The following is a 23,046-nucleotide window of genomic DNA, read 5'->3' as shown; positions in this document are numbered from 1 at the left end:
ACACAGTAGAGACACAGTAGAGAGTTCAACGAACAGCGGAAAAAACAGCTAATATAATCCTGTGGTTTAGTAGCGGAGAATACATTGCTGAATTTTGAAAATAAAATATATAAATTATCCGAAACTATTTAAATACCTACTTCAAAATACTAAAAACATATACAAAATTATTTAAAAGCGTAAAAATTCTTCGAATTTCCATCTGAAAATTGTGTACGAAAGAATGTAAAGGAAAGAAATTTTCTCTTAGAATACAAAAATATATAAAAGCAGAAATCATTGTATAAAAGTAGACATCATAGGCCCCCCGCCCCATTCCTGTCGCTCCAATTAGAATGCAACAAGCATACACAAGAAAAAACACAAAAAAAAAGAAAGAGAGGAATAAAAAGGAATCACATTTTGGCCAACATCACACTTCATTAGCACAGGTTATCGTTCCGTCTCTATATGTCTGTGTGATCCCGCGTGTGTGTGTGTGTGTGTGTGCCACGCCCCTTTGGGTGCCATTTGGAAAATTTCGCATGCACATGGCGCAGACATTTGAAAAACGGCCAAAAAGCGATCATGGCGATGGCTATGGCTATGGCTACGGCTATGGCGATGCCGAGCTAGGGAAAACCCCCGAAAAATGCAAACTCCCAAGCACGGAAAAACTGCAAAGTTCGAAAACAGACACAGACGGAAAACGCGACTAGATTTGGGAGAGTGGTGGAGTGGTGGAGTGGTAGAGGGGCAACACAGGGGCCAGACACGTAACCCCTTTAGCTGGTGTCAAAGGCAACATACAAATTCGAAGCTCCAGCAGTAGCAGCAGCAGCAACAACGGCAGGAGCTCTCGAAAAAAAAAAATTCAAATGATGGGGCGAGGGATTGGGCGCCATAAATTATGCAGCACGCGGTGGTTGCTGCAATCTGATGCCCTTCTGGCCCCATTCCCCAGAACACGCTTCCACCGCCTCCACCGAGTAGGACTCCACTGCTTTCAATTTGTGACTCCCTTTGCCCCTGCTGCTGGTGCTGCTGGGGCACTGTTGCAACTTCATTTGCTATTGGAGCCGTGAAGCTTAGCCATGGCTTTGTTGCTGCCCGCTGGAATTTGGGAACAACGGCAGCTCAATTATCAATCCGCCGCGGATCAGAGGCGGCACTAGCCAAAGGCAATCAAGCGTTCAGCTTTTGGGTCCCACGCCGAGTATTTTCGGGGAATGCGTCACAGATATGCGTACTACGTGGGGGGCTGCCCATAAAGAAAATTTTCCCATTCAGGGACTAATTAAATGTCACTCTGCCTTAATGCGCCCTCACTTTCTCCATCGCTGCTCGTCCATGGCTCCCACTCGAGGCAACTCGGCGGAAATATGATTAAAACTAATACCAATTATCGGAGGGCGCTACGACAACGCTCGGCACAGACCGGCAAAGGATTCTAGATCAAGTGGTTACCTCAACGCTGCGTGTGTCAGCGATGCCAGAGTGTCAAGGGAGCAGGGGCGCAGGCAGAAGGTGTTCACTCAATAGATAGGATCATTCCATCTATCAATCTTTTATTTGCACCACTTCTACTTCACCCCTTTTTAAGCTTTTCTTTGACTACGCCCCTGTCCTCCTTTGGAGCGCACTCTTCTGTCTTCTGCTATCGCCAGTTCTTTGCGACCCGACCCCCTTTAAACAACGTCTTCATTAGCCAGAACTTCAGACACTCTATATCTCTCTCTTTCTCTATTGCTATCTGTCTTTCTCCTTTATCACACAGAATGAAGGAGAAGGAAGGACCAGTAAAGGAAACTAATAATTAACACTTTTTACTGCCAAGAGTCGATAATTGAATTACAGAGTGCAGTCAGTGGCACATCAACCCACACTCCGCCCCTTTTCCAACTTGGCAATTTCTTTGGTTCTGCTTCAAGGCTGAACTTCCGCTTCGTTCTTCAGTTTCTCCTTCAGCGTCATCAGCATTTCTACTCCCCTCTACCGTTCGTCGTTCGTTCAGCAGCTGCCAGAAAAATATTCGCAAATGCAATCGCTTATAAACCTAACAACAAAACGAATTGGGTGAAGACTAACAGTAACAATATAAGAGCACTAACAACAACAAAAGCGACGCGACTGAGAAGGCAAAAGGCTAAAATTCAAATGCAGTCGCCAGCAACAAAAAAAAGAAATAAATAAGTTGCAGCCAAATGAATCAAAGAAAGAGAGTGTAAGAGAGGGAAGCAATGGAATCAGATGAGTAGAATAAAGATATATTAACAAGGGATATGCGTTGAGTGCAAAGCGACATCCAAATAGAGAACAACCCGTACCCGGTATAAATATACCATGCAGTAGAATACCAGCTTTGGTGAGTAGTGTGGGGGAGTGATATGAGAAAGAGCGGCACAGCATTGGGAGGGAGAGAGACAGAAAGCTAGCCAGAACGATAGCAGAATGGTGAGAGAGGCGCCAGCATTCGACGGGGGACTCTTGCATAAAAACGTTTAATTAAAATTCAAGAGCTTCTGTTTTCAGAAGCTGCAAGTTTTTGTTTTACTTTTTCGTCCCAGCCAGCCAGCCAGCCGTCTCACCCTTTGCCACCCTATGCCACGCCCATCCACCTATTATTCGAACGTCTTGAGTAATAGGTCCGCTCCTGGTTACGATGGCCTAGAGAGGAGCCGTGAAGGCAGCAGCGGCAGCTCCCCGAACGAGGGTCAGCTATGCAAATTGGCGTCTGTTTTGGATCGGCGTTAATTACTTTGAGCTAAAGTGCAGGCGACCGAGGACCAAGTGGAATCGAGAGAAAATTGAGAGATGAGAACCAAGAAGCCGGAATGACGTCCAGAAGAAAGGAGAGAAGAGGCAAAGGGAGCCAAAGGAATGTAGATTACTGCAGAGAAAACAATTGCATTAATGATTTCACAAAAAATTATTAAACTCAACGAGAACAACCCTTGACTCGGTGTTGGCCCTAGGTTGCCGATACTCGAAAAGTTTCTGGTGCAGTTAAATTTCTGGCTTTGAAAGATAATCAGATTAATTATTCACAACTAGGATTTTCTGGAAAGATATTGGGATGTTAACTATCCGTCTACTATAGTAACAGCGCTCATAATTATGTATCTTTGAATAGTTTTCAGTCTTTTGATCCGTACATTTCAATTAATTCTCCTTCCCCCATCTATCCCTTCTACAGGGTATTTCCATCGCAATTCCAATAACGAATAAAGAGCAACTGTTGCCGGATAAGGATCAGGCAAAGCCAATGATAAATGCAACATTTTGGCTGTCCTTAATAATTTTCAATAAATCCCGACTAGAAGTGTCGATTCCCCATGGACTCTTTTTCCTTACTTTCTTTCTTTATCTGCTTCTGTCTCTTCTTCTGCCATTGCTTCTCTCTTTGCGCTTTTTGTCCATCGGCAAGGCAAACAGGGAAGTAAATTTGAAAATCCAATTTGCATTTCCATCAATAATAACAGCCGCACAAAGGAATATTAGACGAAGACGACGACGACAAGGGGGATGGGGATGCCAATGCCACCTCCTGCTCCTCTGCTCCTGCAGAGTGTCGAATGGGTTTCGGGACAAGCGGAGGAGCTGTGGGCACAGCGGGGGAACCGTCAAAAAATTTACCAATCATTAAAAATACTTCCACTTCCGTTTCCTGTGCGCACCATTTTCTAATACGCCGCCATGACTTCCGTTCCGTTTCGTTCTATCCTCCGTCCCGTCCGTCTGTCCTGGCCATTGTTTGAACAGCTAATGCTGGCCACGTTCCGGAGTCCTCGCCCCCACGTGTCCCCCCGTCGCCAGGGAGCGGCCAAGGCCTGCCACAGTTAGTCATCTCGTGCTGCTTTATGTAATTTATATCCTTGCTGCATTATCCTTTATTTACTTTACTTTTTAGCATTATACTTTCTGGTGCGTTCTTGTTCTTTTTTTCTGTTCTGTTCGGTGGCTCTGTCGCTCTGTTTTCTTTGCGCATATTTCTCTTAGGTTTGCTCCGCAAATTTATGTATAAAAATGAGCGAAATTGCAGAACACATTTTTTCCATTACTGAAAATAAATGTCTGAAGGATGTGCCCAGGCATAGGACCACTCGCCGCCCTCCAAGAAGGACGACTCACAGCTCCATCTCTGGGCTGTGTCTTAGATCAAAAAAAATCGCTCCTTACTGATGAGCTTCAATGAATTCAATCAGAATTCATTTGAATACAGTCCGTGCATACCAAAGAGGCGAGATTAAGTGGCTCTGGCCAGGAGTAGGAGTAGGAGTAGGAGTAGGAGTAAGACAAGGAGCCACTGCTAAAGCCGAGTGAAAGTGTGGAGGAGTCAACTCCTTTTGACTGATATCCTTGTGGCCTGTGTGGGGCTGCCGCTGCCTGCCCGGACTTGCCTTTGACGAATAAGTAATCAGCGCTAAGTTGGCAATTGAAAGCGATGCCCTGCCCTCTCCATCGTGGTGGTTTTCCTTCGGTTTTCCCCTGAATTTTCTCGCTCACTTCGGTCAAGTGGGGTAATGTGCAAAAAAATATGAATGTAAGAAATGAAGCAAGTTTTTCAGGGAACAGCTCAAGTCGCATTGTCGCTGTAGTATAAAGGGAGAAGGTCACCTTTCAAGGGAAAATACCTGCAGAGAGCCAGAAGGACACACACACATATGAAAGGAAATAAAGGAAAGGAAAGACAAGGCCACACAGAAACAAGAAAACCGAAGAAAACTCAAACAAAGCTCACAAAAGCAGAGAAAACCCAGAAAAAGAAGCCAAAGCTCCAGGCAGACAAAGCCGTAAATACTCTTTAAAAGATCAACAAGTAACAGGCGAATAAAGTTAAACGTAAGTTAGTTCCTTTTGAGGATGTTTTCGAATAGAATCAGGGTAGGTTTCCTTCAGGGAAAGCTTCAGCTATAACTATAGGTATTCCCTATAGTATTGAAAGGAAATCTCTTGGGCATACACGATTTTCATGTTTAGTTGAACATTTTCTTTACAAATGGATCCCAATTTGGGTGCAAAAATACTGCACATCCTTCCGCAAGTCGCAGTAGGAAATGTGCCCCCCGTAAGGGAATTCCAATATATTTAAGAGGCAGGAGCGGGCAAGACATTACATAGCATGAGGTCGCCAGAAATTATGTACAAAGATTAAGAAAGCAAACCGTTATCTACCATGCCACTGGGCGAGGACCTGGGCCGTGTTGACAGTTAATGCTGCAGGCTGAAAGATGGGGAGTACATCGCAGCGAGAGGAGCGGAGAGGATATGAGAGTCCTATCATAATGAAATTATGTATTTTCCGACCAAACAGACAGCACTTCGCATGTGGCAGATGAGCTCTGCTCTGCTTTATGGCTGAGAGATTTCCCTATGTTTTCTCTCGGTGGAATGGCTCTTAAAATTTGCTACAATAATAAAATAAAGATGGAATAAAATGAGCAAACAAATGTCGAGGGGCTGCCAGCACCAAGGAGCGTCGTACGAGCGAAAATAGAACGGAGCAGATTAAAATTAAGTATCCAATAAAAAAAGTCCAATCAAATATGCATCGCAGTATGTAAACAATTCTTGAAATTAAATGCGGAAAAAAATAACTTTAAGAGCAAGTTAATAAAATTATGTAAACTTTGATATATTCCGAATGAATTGAGCTTTAAAGTACCCAACAATTTTAGATTGTTTATTTTAGAATTTAGTGAGAACATCTTTAATATTTTTATCTTCGGCATTTCCATCATTTCAAAGATGAAAATGATCCCTTTACGAGTATTATTTTGAGATCTGCGAAGTACAGCATAACAAACAAAACATTTGAATGAAGGAGAAATTTCGACTTAATGGAGAGACAGGAAAGGAATCGTAGCCATCAGAATCCCTCCTCCCATTTTCTCCACACTGAGAGTTTTCAACAGCTCCCAAACAAAACGAACATTTAGCTCGAATCTCGAGCACTTGCCGCATCTACATCTGTTCTGGCCAACGGAATCATTTACCTGATATCCGATTGCAGTGGCAATGGCTCTGGCGTCCCCGCATGTCCTCTGTGTCCTGTTCAGTTCTGCTCTGCGTTGGAGAGTGTTGTTTCCGTTTTGCTTCGTTTGATTCCGATTCTAATTGCTTCGGTCTTTCTGGGGTCTGTGTCTGTGGGAAAATTACCTGAACAACAGTCAAACTCCAACCCCAAAATCGACAAATAATTATTCGTGCAAACCAAAATCCCCCCAAATTCCCCCAGAGAACATCGAGACAACAGGGGCAGAGGGTAAGTGAGGAGGTGACATACAGGAAAGGAAGTACCAAGTGGCAAGTGAATATTTGGACTGTAATATACCCTTACAAACAGCTTGCAATGAAGTCGAAAGTTCATTATTCATAATGTTGTACATATATGTAGATATCCATTCGATTTGTATGATTTGTGGTTGCTACAGACTAGAACCGATACGCTCTCTATACTCTCCTAGTGCTGGGTATCAAAATTAAGCAAATATCACGTCTCTCGCATTCCAACTACAGAGAAAATCAAAGACAAGCTCAGCCAATCGAGTCGATTTTTGGTACACAATGCCCCAACACGCTGCCACATGTTGTGTGGCAGCATGCCCTGGCTGCGGAGGTGCGTGTGAAAATCTTTGGACGTGTGAGCGAGTGAGTTTACCCAAACAAAGTTTCTACGTTTCGATTTTGGGATTCTGTTTGATTTTCTGTTGGGTTTTAATTACAGAAAGTGCTCGACAGGAGGCGAAAGATTGCCCAAAGAGTGTTTGCCAAATTGTAGCTAATTATTTGGATACTTTATAGCCTGCAATGGGATAGAACAGGTAGTGAAACCTTAAGCCTGGAACTCCTCTTAGTATTCACTAAGGACCCCAGACCGTATAAGGCTTCTTTCAACTGGACTCTCGGCAACATTCGAACAGAAAAGTTTCCGGGGGCCCCAAAGCATTGCTAAATCATTGAGTACAGTCAACTCTTTTAACTTTGTTGCAAATAGCAGACGCCCACTGGAGCACTGGACTCGTGCCGCTCCCCAAAGACACAAACACACTCACAGATAGCACAGAAAGGGAAAGAGGGTGTATGTGTAGGTAAATTGTAGAGTTGGCGCAAACGAGTAAAGAAATCGCTCATGCAAAACTGATTGACTGTAACGAAGGAGCTGCAAAAGAGAAACACGAAACTTGTTACAGTTGCTGCTGATTTTAGACCCGCCATCCAGTACCACCCACCCGCTCTGAAGCAGCCGCTCCCGGCTCCAACGCCCTCCCGTTCACCCAGCCAGCCGTCTGTTATCTGTCGGCGTCTATTTATGTACACACCACCCACATGTGCTGTGAACAGTGAGGCCTCTCTAAAGTATATACAAGTACAAGCTGTATCCAAGAAAACTAACCCCAAAAGAATATCCTTCCCTACTCTCCTAATTTGTATCCTCTTAAGGATGATCTTCCACGATTAATGTTTTAGAAATTTGGGATTAAAAAGTGTCGGAAATATTCAGTAAACATTCCTATATCTAATTCCGAAGAATTTAAAAGTAATATTCTCATTTAATTTGTGCGCCTTACCGATCGCCCACTGTAGTTGTGCTGCACCATAGTAGAATATGCAGCATTTTCATTTACTGTTGGCCTGATGCTGATTTTTATTGAAACGAAAATATCGTTGCCCGCGTCTGCCTTTTTCCCCTTATCGCCCTCCACGTCAGTGTGGCGCTTCTCTCTTTTTGTTGGTCAAACTTTTTGTCGGTTGCGCACTTAATTGAAAGGAATTGTTAATTTACAAGTCCCGTTCCATGTTCCACGCTACCCATCAGCCTTCAACCCATCACCCCCAGCAGGCCAGCCTCCTCCTTTCCTGCTCTTTGTGCGTGATTGGCTGCCTAAAGCTTCCAGCTTTACCTCTACCTTTGCTCCTCGATCCTGTTCAATCAATTTCTTTTGGCGCTTGCTTAAAATTTGATAAAAAAAACTTCGTATGGTGATTTCTGACGGGGATGCGGCATTTTTGGGGATCAGTGTGACCTTTTCAGTGTAACATTTTCCCCATCCAGACTAACATCCACAGTTAGGAATATGTCTGAACCGCTGTAGCGCATTTTGTTCGTCTGTCAGGCGGCTGTCAGCTTTTTTTTCCTGCTGTTCTTGTTGTTGATTCGTGACACTTATTTGTAATTTTCAGCATATAATAGCATTGTGTGTGTGGATTCTAAAGGGATTATGGCCCCCACGCCTGTCGCCGCCAAGAGCCTCCTCCTGCTACGCCCCGAGGGCTCGCTCTCTCCTCCACTTAACTGTAATAATTGCTCACGTTCTCACGCGCTCTCATCGCCAGTTTTATACTCGTATCCATGGCTACCCATGGAATCCCCTACCCTGTGGCTTTTTAAACCAATTTAGTAAAACAGTCCGACCAACAGCTCCAGCAGCAACAGCAAGTCAACCAGACCAGGTCAAAATGCTGCTCCAAGATGTGTGTAATTAGACGTGACTTCTCCTCAAGTTGTACTTCAGACTCCCATCCTACTCGTACCATCCTCCACTCTCGAAAGGAAAGGACTTAAAGGCTTCTTAGCGCTGTTGTTATTTCGAGCTTAATTGTGCGAGGGCATGCCCTCTGGGGGTTGTCGGGGTACTGCAGATTGGGGTTAGAGGCCCCGGCCATGAGGCTGGATGGTGGGATTAAAGAACCTTTCAATAGATAACCTATTGGCTCGTTCCTTTAGATGCCACCTCCCATCAACCCCAAAGTCTCACCCACCACCAGCCTCAATTAACCACGGCGAAGCTTTCCATCGACACATTAGCATTAAGCGATTCTCTCCCTCTCCACCTAACCCCTCCCTCCTTATTTCGTGCCTAATCAGATTATCAGTTACCTCAGTCGCCACGAAAAACAGCTAATTTGTGCAGCGGAAATCACAGCAAAGAACACGGCAGTGGCAGCGACAGCGACAGCGGCAGTGGCAGTGACAGTGGCAGCGGGCACAATCTGGTACGTGTTAGTTCCAGCCTCCGCCTCGGGTTTCCCTTTTAGCCGAGCAAGACACTCCGTCGCAGGCTGTTGTGGAAATTGAAAATATGTCAAATAATTACACATTTTTATGGGAATTTTTCAATTTATATGCCGTCAAGTAAACGCTGCGTGCATATCACTCTATTGACGTGCAGATGGGTGAAGTTTTTCATTTTTCTACCGTCTTACTTCTGCTGCTGCTACTTATTGACGATTATTTATGCAAATAACATACCTAAATTGACCTTGAAAAGCTTTTTCCGTTTGAAATGTAACCGACAATAGCTTTAGTAGATGGCGTGTTTCCCCTCAACGACATCTATGGGTGAAGTAATGCCAGATGTAATGTTAATCGATTGTTCTATCGAAAAAGTCCAGCTGTTTTCCTGCGATTACCCGGTTGATTCAAATTGAAATTCGAATTTTTAAATCAATTAAATGAAGAGTATCTGTTTTTTATTTTCTTCTTTCTATAAATGCTAAGGAATCTGGTTACCTCGCTGACTTCCAATAATCTCGAATATAAACAATTTCCTAAACGCAATTAAATAACATTTGACACAAATCGACAAAAATATTTTGACACTGATGCAATTCCCTGACTAAACTAAACAAAAAAACCCGAAATAGAAACAACTAAATGCTAAAAAAACCTAACAATTTTGAGTGACGCCAAAGCACAAATTCAGATATTAGCTACCTATACACCTAATATTCTACCGCTATACTATGTCTACCTCGAACTACAGACCTATACAACGTGGCACTGGTCAACAAGGATAAAGTTATCGTCAACTATTTTGCCATTGTGATTGGCATGGTGCTCATGGTATACGGGACACACGAGAACGATTTCGTCCTTATCGTGAGTGGGTGCGCCTTCAGCAGCTTCCTTCTTGAGCTCGTCATTCTTAGAGACATCGTCATCCTTCGGCGTGATCTTCTTGTCCTTGTTATCCAGTTGGGTACCACTCGCGAGCACCAAACGATTCGCCAGCAGAAGGTCGATAACATTGGTAATATTCTGCAGCGTCATTTCCTCGACGTCATTGAGTAACTCAAACAGTGGTGGTGTAATGGGGCTGTGTGTAACGAACCAGGCTGGGTGTTGGGGAGTGGGAGAAGGGCGCACGCGGTTATTCCCGGCTGGGATGCTCGTCGGCTAATTGGGGTGGTGATCTTGCCCTCCTCTCACCGGATGCCTATCCTCATTATTAACAAGTTAAAATTTATGCGTGTTACGACGAGAGTTAAGGTGGACCTAAAATTGCTTGAACACATAATTGGCCCTTTCTCCGACCTGTCCCCGAACGCTTTTCCCCGCCTCAGATCTCGTTGAGGGCGGATTGACCCTCCCTACCTTGGCCATTCCTAGGTCGCAATTTATATGGAATGACCCCTTTGCGTCGTTATGGGATCCTCAGGGGCATTTGGCTAGCCGAAGGCAAAAAAAAAACTGTGAACTAAAACATTATAAAATTTATTGAATTATGACTAAAAACTGAGCGATTCCTAAACTAAAACTAAATATAACCCAACAAAAAGTACGCATAAAAAGTAAAAGAATAAAAAAATAATATCAATAAAATTGCTTAATAATGATGAGGAATAAAACTAACAATTATCTCGGAATTCATGTATGAAGACAGTACAACAGCCAGACCGAAAGGGGGGAAGAAACGGAACAAACAATAGGGGGAATTATGTAATTATCTAAATTTCTCTTTCCTTTTCTCTCATGAGTGGAATTGCCAGGGTTAAATTTTCTTGTTCGTTCTCACTCACCCGATGATCCGCATATCCACCGACGAAGCGCTTCCCGGAGGAGATTTGGACCTGTAAAGTGAACTCCAATCGGGAGTAAATCAAAGGCACACAAAAAAAAACCTCACTCACAAATTAAACTCTTTGCTCGCTCCACTCTCACTTTGAGCGACTCATTCCACTCGAGTACAACAAAAAAGCTCTCTCTGCCCTTTCTTTTTCTTCCTTTTCTTTCGCCTGCCCTTCGCCGACTGTCGCAGACTTTAACGCACAAAAAAACTAACAAAGAAATATTACTTAACTCATTAAATTATTAACACTAATCACTTAACACTGAATCCTATTATTACTAGAGATCTCAGCCATTCCCGGTTTCTTTTAGTTTTAGATTTTCTCCCTTCCGAAATCACTCCATCGTTCCCTGGGACGGTTCCCGACGATAAAAATCACTCGCGAGACCACTCGAAAGACCCCGCCAGATCTCGGACTGCTCTTGCTTTCGCTCTAGCTGCGCTATATAGCCCTGCCTTGGCTCGCTTTTCAACAAGACGATTGAGTTTTTTTTTCTTCTTCCCCAAAAACCACTCAACTCTCGCTAGCGTGGCGTCGGTGCCCGTGTACTTGGGCCTGCAATTTTTTCCAACGCTGCTTTGGCTGCTCCTCTGGACCCCTTCTGGCGTCCCTTGGACGCTCGATCTCCTCGACGCCTCGCGTCTTTGGATCCGCGAAGCTGATCCGGGCCGCTTTGCAAAGAAAATACGGCGATGCGGCGTTCCTCCTTTGCGGTATCCACTGCGCCAATGGCCGGTCCTACACGGATGAAATTATCTGACTAGTCCAATTTTCCTTTACCCTTCTCAATCTCACCTAGGCTGGAAAACTAATGCCGGAATGCTGAAGCTCTTCTCCTCCCGCCGCGATTACACGTTTTTTTCCCTTTTTAGCACTTATAAAAAATACTTATTGGCTGTTGACAGAGAAAACGAACGCTCGGGTCGAGCGCCAAAACGGGAAGAGACCGAAGCCAAGCCCCTCAACAAGCTACAACCCTCGGGCCCTCTCAAAGGACAGGGTGAAATGCCAGAGAAAGTTGACAATCCAAGCTGTTAACTCTATCACTCTTCCTATGCCACTTTTCGTGATCTCCCCGACCTAGCCCATAGAGGGTGTTTGGTCTACCACGGCCCTTACGGTGCCGACCACTAGATGGCGCTGCGAACTAGCTCTCTCGCTGATCCAAGCGTTACAAATACCCCCCGCCGAAGATCTGACTTAGTGGTATCACACAAGTCGGATCCAAACTGCGCGGATCAGCTATTGTTTTAAGTCTTTCGCGTGGTATCGCCCAATAGACCGTCCTTGTAGATCCTCCAACTCATAATAAGCATTACCTATCTTCTTGCGGATTCTGGCCTTCACATAGGCTGGGCCCAGTTTGGCACTATAGCCAGCCTGGAAGTTGCTCTGCTTAAAGTTCCTCCGGAACACCTCTTGGCCCACTTGGTACGAAACCTCCCTTGATCTCAAATTGTAATTTCGTTCGTTTTTCTGCCTTTGCTTTTCCATTACCATTAAGGCCTTGCTACGTACCAATTCCAACGAATCCTCCTTGGAGAAGACTAGGGATTTATCTTCCAACAATCGAAGAGCTCTCAGAACTTTATACGTTTCCCCGGAGCTAACGAACTGCTGCCCAAATACCATATAATAGGGCGAAGTTCCAAGGCTAGAATGGACCGCGGTTCGCAAGGCGCAACAAATGCTGCTCAGCTCCTCGTCCCAATTTTTCTGATCGGACCTCACATAGGAACGAATGGCGGCAATTACAGATCGGTTTACTCGCTCTGACGCATTCGACTGCGGAGAGTATACTGCTGTGGCCGTGTGTGATATCTTGTGCGCTTTTAGAAACTTTTGGAAGACTTCCGACTTAAATTGCGAGCCATTGTCCGATACGATGGTCTCCGGAAAGCCAAAAGTGTGGAATAGATCTTGCTGCAGATACTTGATCACGAGATCAGCCGTTAGTTTTTTTACAGCCTTCAGGAAGACAAACTTAGAATAGTGGTCTAGTACTATAAATATGCCAATATTCCCGCTTTTTGAACGTGGATAAGGGCCGAGAAAATCTACGTATAGCTTCTGGAAAAACCTCTGCGACTCGGGTGCCACTCCCAACGGGGGTCGCTGGACAGAGTTCGGTGCTTTAGTTGCTTTACAAGTGTCGCACGCGAGTACATACGCTTTTACATCTTTGACTAAACTTGGCCAATAGAGAAACTGTCGCACTCGCTCTAGAGTCTTATGAATTCCCCCATGCGATGCTAAGGGATGGTCGTGAGCATTGGCTAGTACCTCTGGAATGAGACTCTGTGGGATCCATAACTTCCAGATAAAATGATCATGAAGAGTACTCCCTGTGGCGAAATCACACTTCCTATACACACGATCTTCGACCACCCTCAGATCCGGCAAGTTAACGTCATTGGCCCTTATTCTGCTTACCAGCTCCACATAATCGTCGGACTGAAAAGCTGGTGACTCGAGATCAACTGCTTGTCCATAACCGACATCAACGGCCGCCAACTCTTCTTCATTAACTCTGGATAAGGCATCGGGTTCAACATTTAAACGCCCACTCCGGTGTTCTATTTTGAAGTTAAAGCCCTGTAATTTCAATGCCCATCGGGCCAGCCGCGAATGTAGATCCGTCTGCGTCATGAGCCATTTTAGAGATGCATGATCGGTGATAACCGTAAAATCATGTCCCTCTATGTATGCCCTAAAACGATTGATGCAAACAATCGCCGCCAGACACTCTTGCTCGGTCACAGAATAATTTCTTTGCGCCTTATTAAGTTTTTTCGACACAAAAGCTATCGGAAATTCGTCTCCTTCCGGAGTCTTTTGCACTAAGACACCTCCAACACCTGACTTGCTGGCATCACAATGCACAAAGAAAGGTTGGCTAAAATCGGGACTACGAAGAACTGGCGCAGAGCACAACAGTTTTTTAAGTTCCTCGAACGCGGTACGTCCTTCTGAAGTCATGACAAATCTGCACTTAGGTTTCAGCAGGTCAGTGAGAGGGGAAGCTATCGACGCAAAATTTGCTATAAATTTACGATACCATCCAACCATCCCAAGGAATCTCCGTAGGGCTCTCAAAGAGTTCGGCACTGGAAAGTCTATCATGGCCGAAATTTTCCCGGGATCCGTTCGAATGACACCCTCCCCGACGATATGACCAAGATATTTCACCGAACGCATACAGAATTTGCTCTTTTCTACGTTGAGCGTTAATCCAGCCAATCGAACATGCTGCGCTACAACTCTCAACACCTTCATATGCGACTCAAAGCTATCGGAAACAATTAACAGGTCGTCCAAGTAGACGAAGACTTCATTGCGAAGTTCCGCAGGGATCACCTTGTCCATCAATCTGGTCATGGTTTGCGACGCGTTGGTGAGACCGAACGGCATAACCTTAAACTGATATAAAGGTTTACCTGGAATTGTGAAAGCAGTTTTGTCCCGAGACTCTGGATCTAAGGGTATCTGCCAATAGGCATCCTTGAGATCCAGACTCGAGATGAACATGGCTCTGGGGAGGCGACTTAGTATACCGTCTATTTGCGGCAACGGATAGGCGTCCTTTCGTGTAACAGCATTGACTTTTCGGCTGTCTAGGCAAAGTCGAACCTTTCCCGGTTTCTGGACTAGCACAACTGGAGAGGACCAGGCGCTATCAGATTCCTCAATAACTCCTAATTTGAGCATCCTATCCACTTCGGCATACAGCAGTTTCTCCACGGCTGGTGACACGGGAAAATGCCGTTGTTTTACAGGCTTAGCATCTCCTGCATCGATGGAGTGCGACAAAACCGATGTTCTACCCAAACCAGAGACTGCAAAGGATGGAAATTCCGACACAACCTTCTGCAACTCCTCTTTCTGACTTGGAATTAGTACGTGCGATTCCTGACAAATTTCTGCTACCTGCATCTCCGGAGGTAATAAATTGAACGTTGACCAAAAATCGATTCCTAGATATAAGTCCTGGCTAAGCGACGGAATGATATGTAGTTCTAAATCCTTCACGACGTTATCATAGGTGACTGGAGTTCTCAATCGACCCAGAACCTCCTGCCGCCTGCCATCTGCAGTATGAGCAACTGAGATGCCCCGTTTAAATGGAATCCTGCTGGTAATTATTTGTTTAGCCAAATTCCCACCAACTACACTCATCGCTGCCCCCGTATCTAACAACCCAAGCACTGGCCGCTCAAAAATTTTTACCTCTGCGTACGGACGTTTATCGAGCTCTTTGTATCTAATCGCATTTATTGACTTAGCTGCCTTCCAAAATGATCTCATCCGTTTGGAGTGTCTTGAATTGGATCTACGACGGAACAGTGTTTCTACAGCCTCTGCATCTGAATTAGAATTAATGAAATTATGCCATAAATTTGTTTTTACTGTACTGACGGGCTGGACTGGAATGCTCGTATCTATAACTGCCTGGTGTTGATTTTCTACTGGCTGGCGTCTGGGTTCGCGGATTTTTGGCGACGCACACTCTGAAGCTGACGAGGCTGTGTGCTCGCCATGCCGTTTTTTTTCTGACATTTTTCGCAAGCTGGTTTGTAAATGTTTGGAATGCCACACCCATAGCAAAAGATCTTGCGTTTGGATTCGCAATCCTGGTACCGATGTCCTTCCTTATGGCAGTTCCAGCATACCAAGGCCAACGCTCCTATTTCGGCTTCGCCCTCACCTTCGGAAAACTCCGTTTCGTCATCAGACATGTGCTCCTCCACCAACTCAGCTACTTGCCTACGGAAAGGGACACTCTTTTGATACCCATAATTCCGTCTCACGTCCTCCAGGAAATTCTCTCTTCGTCTGCATATTTCCCTGAGCTCCCCAACCGAAGTTATTTTTATATTGAGCAACTCGTGCCTTACTTCGGGCCTCAAATTTCTTCGCAGTATGTCTACCACAGACTTTTCTGACAAGGGAGACTCTAAACTATCCATTAGCTGGACTATGGCATCATAAAAGGCATCGAACCCTTCCTTTTCTTTCTGCTTCCGGTCCCTGATCGCCTCTCGAATGTCCACATCCGTGCGAGTGTCTCGGAACTGTTTCTTTAATGCCTGACAAAGCACATCCCATCGGACTACTACCACTGACTTATGAAACCTCCAAAAGAATTCCCGAGCCTTTCCGTCAAAGAGGATGCTAGCGTTGCTACATAGCACCGCAAAGTTGCTTTCCAGCGTTGCATGGGTGAGAGCTTCTACCCTATAGATAAAATTATCAGCGCTAATTCCATCCGCATTCCCGCTAAATCGTAGCTTCCAACCATTCATAATGTGTACGACCTTGTCCGGCCTTTGGGACAGATCGGAAGCTAAACTTCTAGGAGTGTCTCTGCCCTCTCTGTAAAATCCTGCCGATTCTCGGCCTCCGCCTGCTTCCTGACCCTGCGAACTATGGTCTGGAGCTATATTTCGAGTGTGTTGATCCCGGCCAGTCAGTTGAAGATGAGCAGCGACATTGGTTTGTATTATTTGCGCCATCTGCTCCGACAACTGGGTTAAAAGGTCGTTTTGCATGGCTCGCACTGCTTGGGTAATCATGATTCCTATATTCCCGCCATCAACTGAAGCTGAACCTGGATTATTATTTGCTGATCCCGTCGCTGGGGTGCCTGAAGCTTTTTCTTTGCTTCCTGCCTGCTGTTTGGCGGTTTGCGTGCCCGAAACCGATGCGCCGCCTTGCAACTCAAAAGTGACTCTTCCACATCTGGGACATTTAGCATTTTCCTTCGAGTAGGGGACGATGCAAGCTTTATGAAATTCGTGGCCACACCTGGTCTTGTATGAGTGCAGGGACCCAAACTCTTCCCCACACAGAATGCAAACGGACGGATTTACAGGTTCTCCCTCCATTATTGATTCCCTTCGGCACGTCAACTAGCTTTTTTTCTTCCCAGTGCTCACAATTCTTTGCCGGTCGATGACCTATCTCAACCGAGACAGCTGTTTCGGCGTTCTAGCAACTTTTTTTCTTGTGACACAAAAAAAATAAAAACTCTTTGCTTACAGCTTGAGGAAGTGAGACGCGTTTGTAACTGATAATAAAACAAAAAAACAATTTATAATTAAAAAATAAGAATAATATTTTGTGAAAATCGCAATATATAAAGAAATCAAAAAAACATTTATTTGCCTTCAAGCATAGCTTAGTTCCCCTGAAAAAAATCATATCGGAACTGGTGTGAGAAGAAAGAACAAAGATAATTTACCGCTGCTTGAGCCGTGCTAATCAGCCCTTGCAACAACAACCAAACGTTTTATTGCTTTGGAGCGCCGATCCGCAAGACAAAAACAACGACTGCAAGCTCGAGTGCGAGTAAATCGAAGCTAATCAGTTTCGTCTTCTTTACTCTCCTTCGCACTCTTGCTTCCGCGGACAGGTATGCTGGTTTTCCATCACCCGTGGCCAGGCAAACTCTTATTAAAGATTTTGTTCTGTATTTCCGAGCGTTTGATGGCTAGCTCTGCCGCATGACTATTGTAAACTATGGATGGGTCTTTGCTAAAACTCGTTATTCGTGGTCAGGGTGGACTTATTTAAAGACTTCTTCCCTGCTTTTCCAAACGTCTAACTCGTTGGGCTACGGACTCCATTACTGTAGGGTATTTAATCGCCTACTAAGCTCTACGTCCTCAGCCGTGGCTTGTCGATCGCTGCTAGCAACTTCTCAACAATAAATCCTATGCGACTGACTTGCAAAATTTAGCTGACTATGAAGATCGGTATTCTGGCCCAGATGCTGCAGCAACCGTAGTTTGAGAATAAAAGCGAATAAACGTATATGCCTCTCTTCTCAAGCCCACTACATATGTACATCGTTTGCCAGAAAAACCGAAAGTGTTTTTGATGTGTGTGTTTCTGCGATATTGTTGACCACATCGGGATGCGGTTCTACCAATTATTTTGGGTCCCATTGTTGGGCGCCACTAACTTTATAATAATGAAATTAATAATTACTTATAACTGTAACGAACCAGGCTGGGTGTTGGGGAGTGGGAGAAGGGCGCACGCGGTTATTCCCGGCTGGGATGCTCGTCGGCTAATTGGGGTGGTGATCTTGCCCTCCTCTCACCGGATGCCTATCCTCATTATTAACAAGTTAAAATTTATGCGTGTTACGACGAGAGTTAAGGTGGACCTAAAATTGCTTGAACACATAATTGGCCCTTTCTCCGACCTGTCCCCGAACGCTTTTCCCCGCCTCAGATCTCGTTGAGGGCGGATTGACCCTCCCTACCTTGGCCATTCCTAGGTCGCAATTTATATGGAATGACCCCTTTGCGTCGTTATGGGATCCTCAGGGGCATTTGGCTAGCCGAAGGCAAAAAAAAACTGTGAACTAAAACATTATAAAATTTATTGAATTATGACTAAAAACTGAGCGATTCCTAAACTAAAACTAAATATAACCCAACAAAAAGTACGCATAAAAAGTAAAAGAATAAAAAAATAATATCAATAAAATTGCTTAATAATGATGAGGAATAAAACTAACAATTATCTCGGAATTCATGTATGAAGACAGTACAACAGCCAGACCGAAAGGGGGGAAGAAACGGAACAAACAATAGGGGGAATTATGTAATTATCTAAATTTCTCTTTCCTTTTCTCTCATGAGTGGAATTGCCAGGGTTAAATTTTCTTGTTCGTTCTCACTCACCCGATGATCCGCATATCCACCGACGAAGCGCTTCCCGGAGGAGATTTGGACCTGTAAAGTGAACTCCAATCGGGAGTAAATCAAAGGCACACAAAAAAAAACCTCACTCACAAATTAAACTCTTTGCTCGCTCCACTCTCACTTTGAGCGACTCATTCCACTCGAGTACAACAAAAAAGCTCTCTCTGCCCTTTCTTTTTCTTCCTTTTCTTTCGCCTGCCCTTCGCCGACTGTCGCAGACTTTAACGCACAAAAAAACTAACAAAGAAATATTACTTAACTCATTAAATTATTAACACTAATCACTTAACACTGAATCCTATTATTACTAGAGATCTCAGCCATTCCCGGTTTCTTTTAGTTTTAGATTTTCTCCCTTCCGAAATCACTCCATCGTTCCCTGGGACGGTTCCCGACGATAAAAATCACTCGCGAGACCACTCGAAAGACCCCGCCAGATCTCGGACTGCTCTTGCTTTCGCTCTAGCTGCGCTATATAGCCCTGCCTTGGCTCGCTTTTCAACAAGACGATTGAGTTTTTTTTTTCTTCTTCCCCAAAAACCACTCAACTCTCGCTAGCGTGGCGTCGGTGCCCGTGTACTTGGGCCTGCAATTTTTTCCAACGCTGCTTTGGCTGCTCCTCTGGACCCCTTCTGGCGTCCCTTGGACGCTCGATCTCCTCGACGCCTCGCGTCTTTGGATCCGCGAAGCTGATCCGGGCCGCTTTGCAAAGAAAATACGGCGATGCGGCGTTCCTCCTTTGCGGTATCCACTGCGCCAATGGCCGGTCCTACACGGATGAAATTATCTGACTAGTCCAATTTTCCTTTACCCTTCTCAATCTCACCTAGGCTGGAAAACTAATGCCGGAATGCTGAAGCTCTTCTCCTCCCGCCGCGATTACACGTTTTTTTCCCTTTTTAGCACTTATAAAAAATACTTATTGGCTGTTGACAGAGAAAACGAACGCTCGGGTCGAGCGCCAAAACGGGAAGAGACCGAAGCCAAGCCCCTCAACAAGCTACAACCCTCGGGCCCTCTCAAAGGACAGGGTGAAATGCCAGAGAAAGTTGACAATCCAAGCTGTTAACTCTATCACTCTTCCTATGCCACTTTTCGTGATCTCCCCGACCTAGCCCATAGAGGGTGTTTGGTCTACCACGGCCCTTACGGTGCCGACCACTAGATGGCGCTGCGAACTAGCTCTCTCGCTGATCCAAGCGTTACATGTGGTGCATCTTAGTGGCCGTCTCCATCATTGGGCTGGGCTGCAACAGATTTTGCAACATGGATATCGGCGGTAGAACCGGTGAAGACGTGTGCATGCAACGGTACTTGGACGAGGTCATAGTGTGACCGCCGTGCGGATCGTTTTCGGGCTCGTTCAAGAGGAAATCTTCGGCCATAGGCTGGGGCACCATTTGCGGTTGATAGTCGAGTTCCTGTTGCACGCTATCATCCATCATAGTGGGGGACAACAGTTCTAAGTCCATTTTGGGCAAGACCATTTTGTTATAGACCTCAAAGGGCGGCGCCAGAGTAGTGGTGTCAACGGGAGCAGATGAAGCGTGGCGGCCCTTGTGGTGACCCGAAAGCGGCATTAGGGTATCATTCAGCAGCGACAGGGCATGGCTCTGGCTCATCCAAGGCTGCATCATCATCGCGGCACCTAAACACCGCACAGAATGTTAGTATTGATAATAGGCAACATCCGATGTGGCCCTCTACTTACACCAGAAGATCAGCCGAACATTGAACTTGGACATTATCAAAGAATCGATTGATATTGATTAAAGGCAGCTCTGCAAAACAAAAAACAAAAATTAAATTAACTTGAAGTAAAAGTAACAAATTTGTATAATTTCTCCGTAAAATATTTGACAAAACTTTCGCAAAAATGTATTAAATTGTTGTGCCTAATTTCCGTAAAATATTTCACAAAACTTTTTCAAATAATTTTGAATTTTTTCTATCAGAACTCACTTTTTCTGTTTGGAACATGTGCTCGACACAAAGATAGAAATAGGAATGATTTGCGAACTGCTTCGAGCCTCGTAGAGGCGTTTTGACAGGCAGCTGGGGACCAGAGAAAAGATTACCAGGTTACCCAAAAAGCGAAAAAACCGATTTTCTAATTTTCTGGTGAAATTTTCCTCCTAGGTTGCTGCTGTCAAATGTGAGTTTGACCACTAACTATACATAGATACGGATCTACATGTGCCAGTTCATACACCGAATATGGCGCAAACGAACTTTCTGGGTTAGATCGCAGGGTCTTCGGCTCTGGAGTGCTTCATCATAAGCCAGCCAACCATGGGAACCTGCTCTCAAGAGAGTTTACAAATTTTTTATTTCTTCTAGGAGCATATTTCAGGATATATTTCCATGGATAAGCGGCCCGAGGCATTAACCTTTCGTGTCCTGCGCCGCTCTCGTGATTTTCCCGCCCTCTTACCCGTTTGTATGTTGCTGGATCGATACTGCATCTACGATCGCGTGCATCGCGTACATTATTTATTTGCCAGCACTTTTTACGATGTACGACGTACGTGCTTCGCTGGTGCATACAATACCGACAACGTCTTGCCTCCTGCACCATGCATTACCTCATCGGCTTTGACCTGGTAAGTTATCCTTGTTTCCCCCCCTATTCATCTTTCCATTGACTATTTTTTCTTGGTTCTTCTTCTTTTGTTTTTGTATTCCCTCCAGCTCTCTCTGGACACAAACTGCTATGCCGCGATCATTCCGCTTACCCCGTCTGGTAAAGTTATTAAGTTATTATTTATTCATTTTATTTACTTTATTTAACTCTTCCTTTCATTTTAGCTGGTTGCCCCCTTCGGTGGCAAGGAATGACTCTTGCGTGCCCGCGGACGCCTAAATGCGCACCACCGTTTATCAGGAGCGTCTTCCGGTTCATATGAGCGAGTGTGCGATCGATGATGACTGTCGACTCCTGACCGCGGCCTGCTCCTGTGCACGGGACCACTTCAGCTTCGAGATTGGTAAGTGAATCAGTATATAATTTTGTATGTATTTTAAAATATATCTTCCTTCACAGAGGACTTATGTAGCCTAAGACAGACAGAATCATCTCCCAGCAGAACAGAAGCGCCTAAGAAGTCATCCTGGCCATAGACAGCAAGGACTTTGACTACGAGAGCCAAGGGAGGAGCTACGCGGGCTACTAGACTCTAGATATATCTCCTTGCTGTTAGATTTAAGGATATACGCATTCATTTATATAGTATATACAAAAATGTTTCCCGCTTGCTAATTTGTTTATACTAAGCTAAGTTTTAATGAATAAAACTATCCTAACTAATCATCCTTGATGTATCCTTTATCGGGAAAACTATCCCGACTACAAAAAGGCGTGGCACGTCCAGATCGGTGACCAAATAGCGGAGAAAACTAAACATTTTTGATTTGGGAAAATGTCCTTGATCCTTGATAAGGACTCCATAAAATCAAGGACATTTATCCGATCCCAGGAAGACGTCGCACGTCCCGATCTGACCAAAAGTAGCCGATAAAACTAAGTAAGTATGGTTGGGGCTGTTGGATGCCTTACCGGAGGATCAAGGAAATTTTTCCGAGCACAGGAAGCTGTCGAACGTCTCGATCGGGCCACAAATGAGGGAGAAAACAAGATATAAATGTCTGAACAAAATATCCTTGATCATTGGTCCTTGATAAGGACTCCGTCAAATCAGGAACATTTTTCCGAATACTGGAAGCCGCCGCACGCTCAGATCGGCCCATAAAAAGCAGAGAAAATAAATATTTTTGATCCTTAATATCCTTTGTCCTTGAAAAGGACTTCATAAAATCAGGGACATTTTGCCGATCACAGAAAGACGTCGCACGCCAAAATCGGCCGACAAATATCGGAGAAATCAAAACTGGTTTGTAATTTGTTATATTTGAAAATCTAGTTCAAGAAATCACTGATAGGGGCGCCACCGTACAAAGAAAAAACCTCGCGTCAAATGGCTGAAATACCAGGCGAACAGAAATCAGCAGAAGGTCGATCATGTCTTTAAGCCCCCTAAAGTATGCTGCGATTTTTTGGCAATTGCTACAGTTGCTTGTTGCCGATTTCTGTTCGCCTGGTATTTCAGCCATTTGACGCGAGGTTTTCTTTTTTGTACGGTGGCGCCCCTATCGTCGATTTCTTGAACTACATTTTCAAAGGCAGTTACAATCCAGCTTAGCTATCTCCGTTATGTGCCGGCTGATTTTGGCGTGCGACGTCTTTCTGTGATCGGCAAAATGTCCCTGATTTTATGAAGTCCTTTTCAAGGAAAAAGGATATTAAGGATCAAAAATATTTATTTTCTCTGCTTTTTATGGGCCGATCTGAGCGTGCGGCGGCTTCCAGTATTCGGAAAAATGTTCCTGATTTGACGGAGTCCTTATCAAGGACCAATGATCAAGGATATTTTGTTCAGACATTTATATCTTGTTTTCTCCCTCATTTGTGGCCCGATCGAGACGTTCGACAGCTTCCTGT

General features: G+C 44.7%; 2 protein-coding genes across 3 annotated transcripts; one reads left to right on the top strand and one right to left on the bottom strand.

Moving 5' to 3' along the window:
• Positions 1 to 9,423: 9,423 nt before the first annotated feature.
• LOC108158343 lies at positions 9,424 to 20,602 on the bottom strand. The gene is made up of 4 exons (XM_017290582.2): positions 20,511 to 20,602; positions 20,260 to 20,329; positions 19,755 to 20,196; positions 9,424 to 10,079 (listed from the first exon to the last, which is right to left on the bottom strand). The coding sequence occupies exons 2-4, from the start codon at positions 20,291 to 20,293 to the stop codon at positions 9,749 to 9,751; spliced, it is 807 nt and encodes a 268-aa protein (XP_017146071.2). The 5' UTR covers positions 20,294 to 20,329; positions 20,511 to 20,602; the 3' UTR covers positions 9,424 to 9,748.
• Positions 20,539 to 21,858, top strand: LOC108158213. Of its 2 annotated transcripts, XR_004472385.1 has the most exons (5): positions 20,539 to 20,629; positions 20,688 to 21,151; positions 21,240 to 21,291; positions 21,357 to 21,535; positions 21,592 to 21,858. XR_004472385.1 is itself a non-coding variant. In XM_017290436.2 (4 exons), exons 1-3 carry the CDS (start codon positions 20,913 to 20,915, stop codon positions 21,384 to 21,386), a joined length of 321 nt encoding a protein of 106 aa, XP_017145925.1. In that variant the 5' UTR covers positions 20,667 to 20,912; the 3' UTR covers positions 21,387 to 21,535; positions 21,592 to 21,858. The 2 variants fall into 2 exon arrangements, 1 of the variants encoding a protein (XP_017145925.1); XM_017290436.2 differs by lacking the exon at positions 20,539 to 20,629 and having other exon boundaries at positions 20,667 to 21,151.
• The last annotated feature ends 1,188 nt before the right edge of the window (positions 21,859 to 23,046 follow it).

Source organism: Drosophila miranda, chromosome 3, assembly GCF_003369915.1.
Source record: "Drosophila miranda strain MSH22 chromosome 3, D.miranda_PacBio2.1, whole genome shotgun sequence".
NCBI classification, from domain to species: Eukaryota; Metazoa; Arthropoda; class Insecta; order Diptera; family Drosophilidae; genus Drosophila; species Drosophila miranda.
The sequence above is the reverse complement of the archived record's forward strand: the minus strand, read 5'-3'. Positions and strand labels throughout refer to the sequence as shown.

Bases quoted from the DNA above. Each gene is read 5' to 3' on its own strand.
- LOC108158343 (XM_017290582.2), bottom strand. From the start codon at position 20,293: ATGTCCAAGTTCAATGTTCGGCTGATCTTCTGGT. The intron at 20,197-20,259 runs GTAAGTAGAGGG...TGCGGTGTTTAG, and splicing joins TGTTCGGCTGATCTTCTGGT to GTGCCGCGATGATGATGCAG. The intron at 10,080-19,754 runs GTAACGCTTGGA...CGTTACACACAG, and splicing joins GCCACTAAGATGCACCACAT to CCCCATTACACCACCACTGT.
- LOC108158213 (XM_017290436.2), top strand. From the start codon at position 20,913: ATGGATAAGCGGCCCGAGGCATTAACCTTTCGTGTCCTGCGCCGCTCT. The intron at 21,152-21,239 runs GTAAGTTATCCT...TATTCCCTCCAG, and splicing joins ACCTCATCGGCTTTGACCTG to CTCTCTCTGGACACAAACTG. The intron at 21,292-21,356 runs GTAAAGTTATTA...CTTTCATTTTAG, and splicing joins CATTCCGCTTACCCCGTCTG to CTGGTTGCCCCCTTCGGTGG.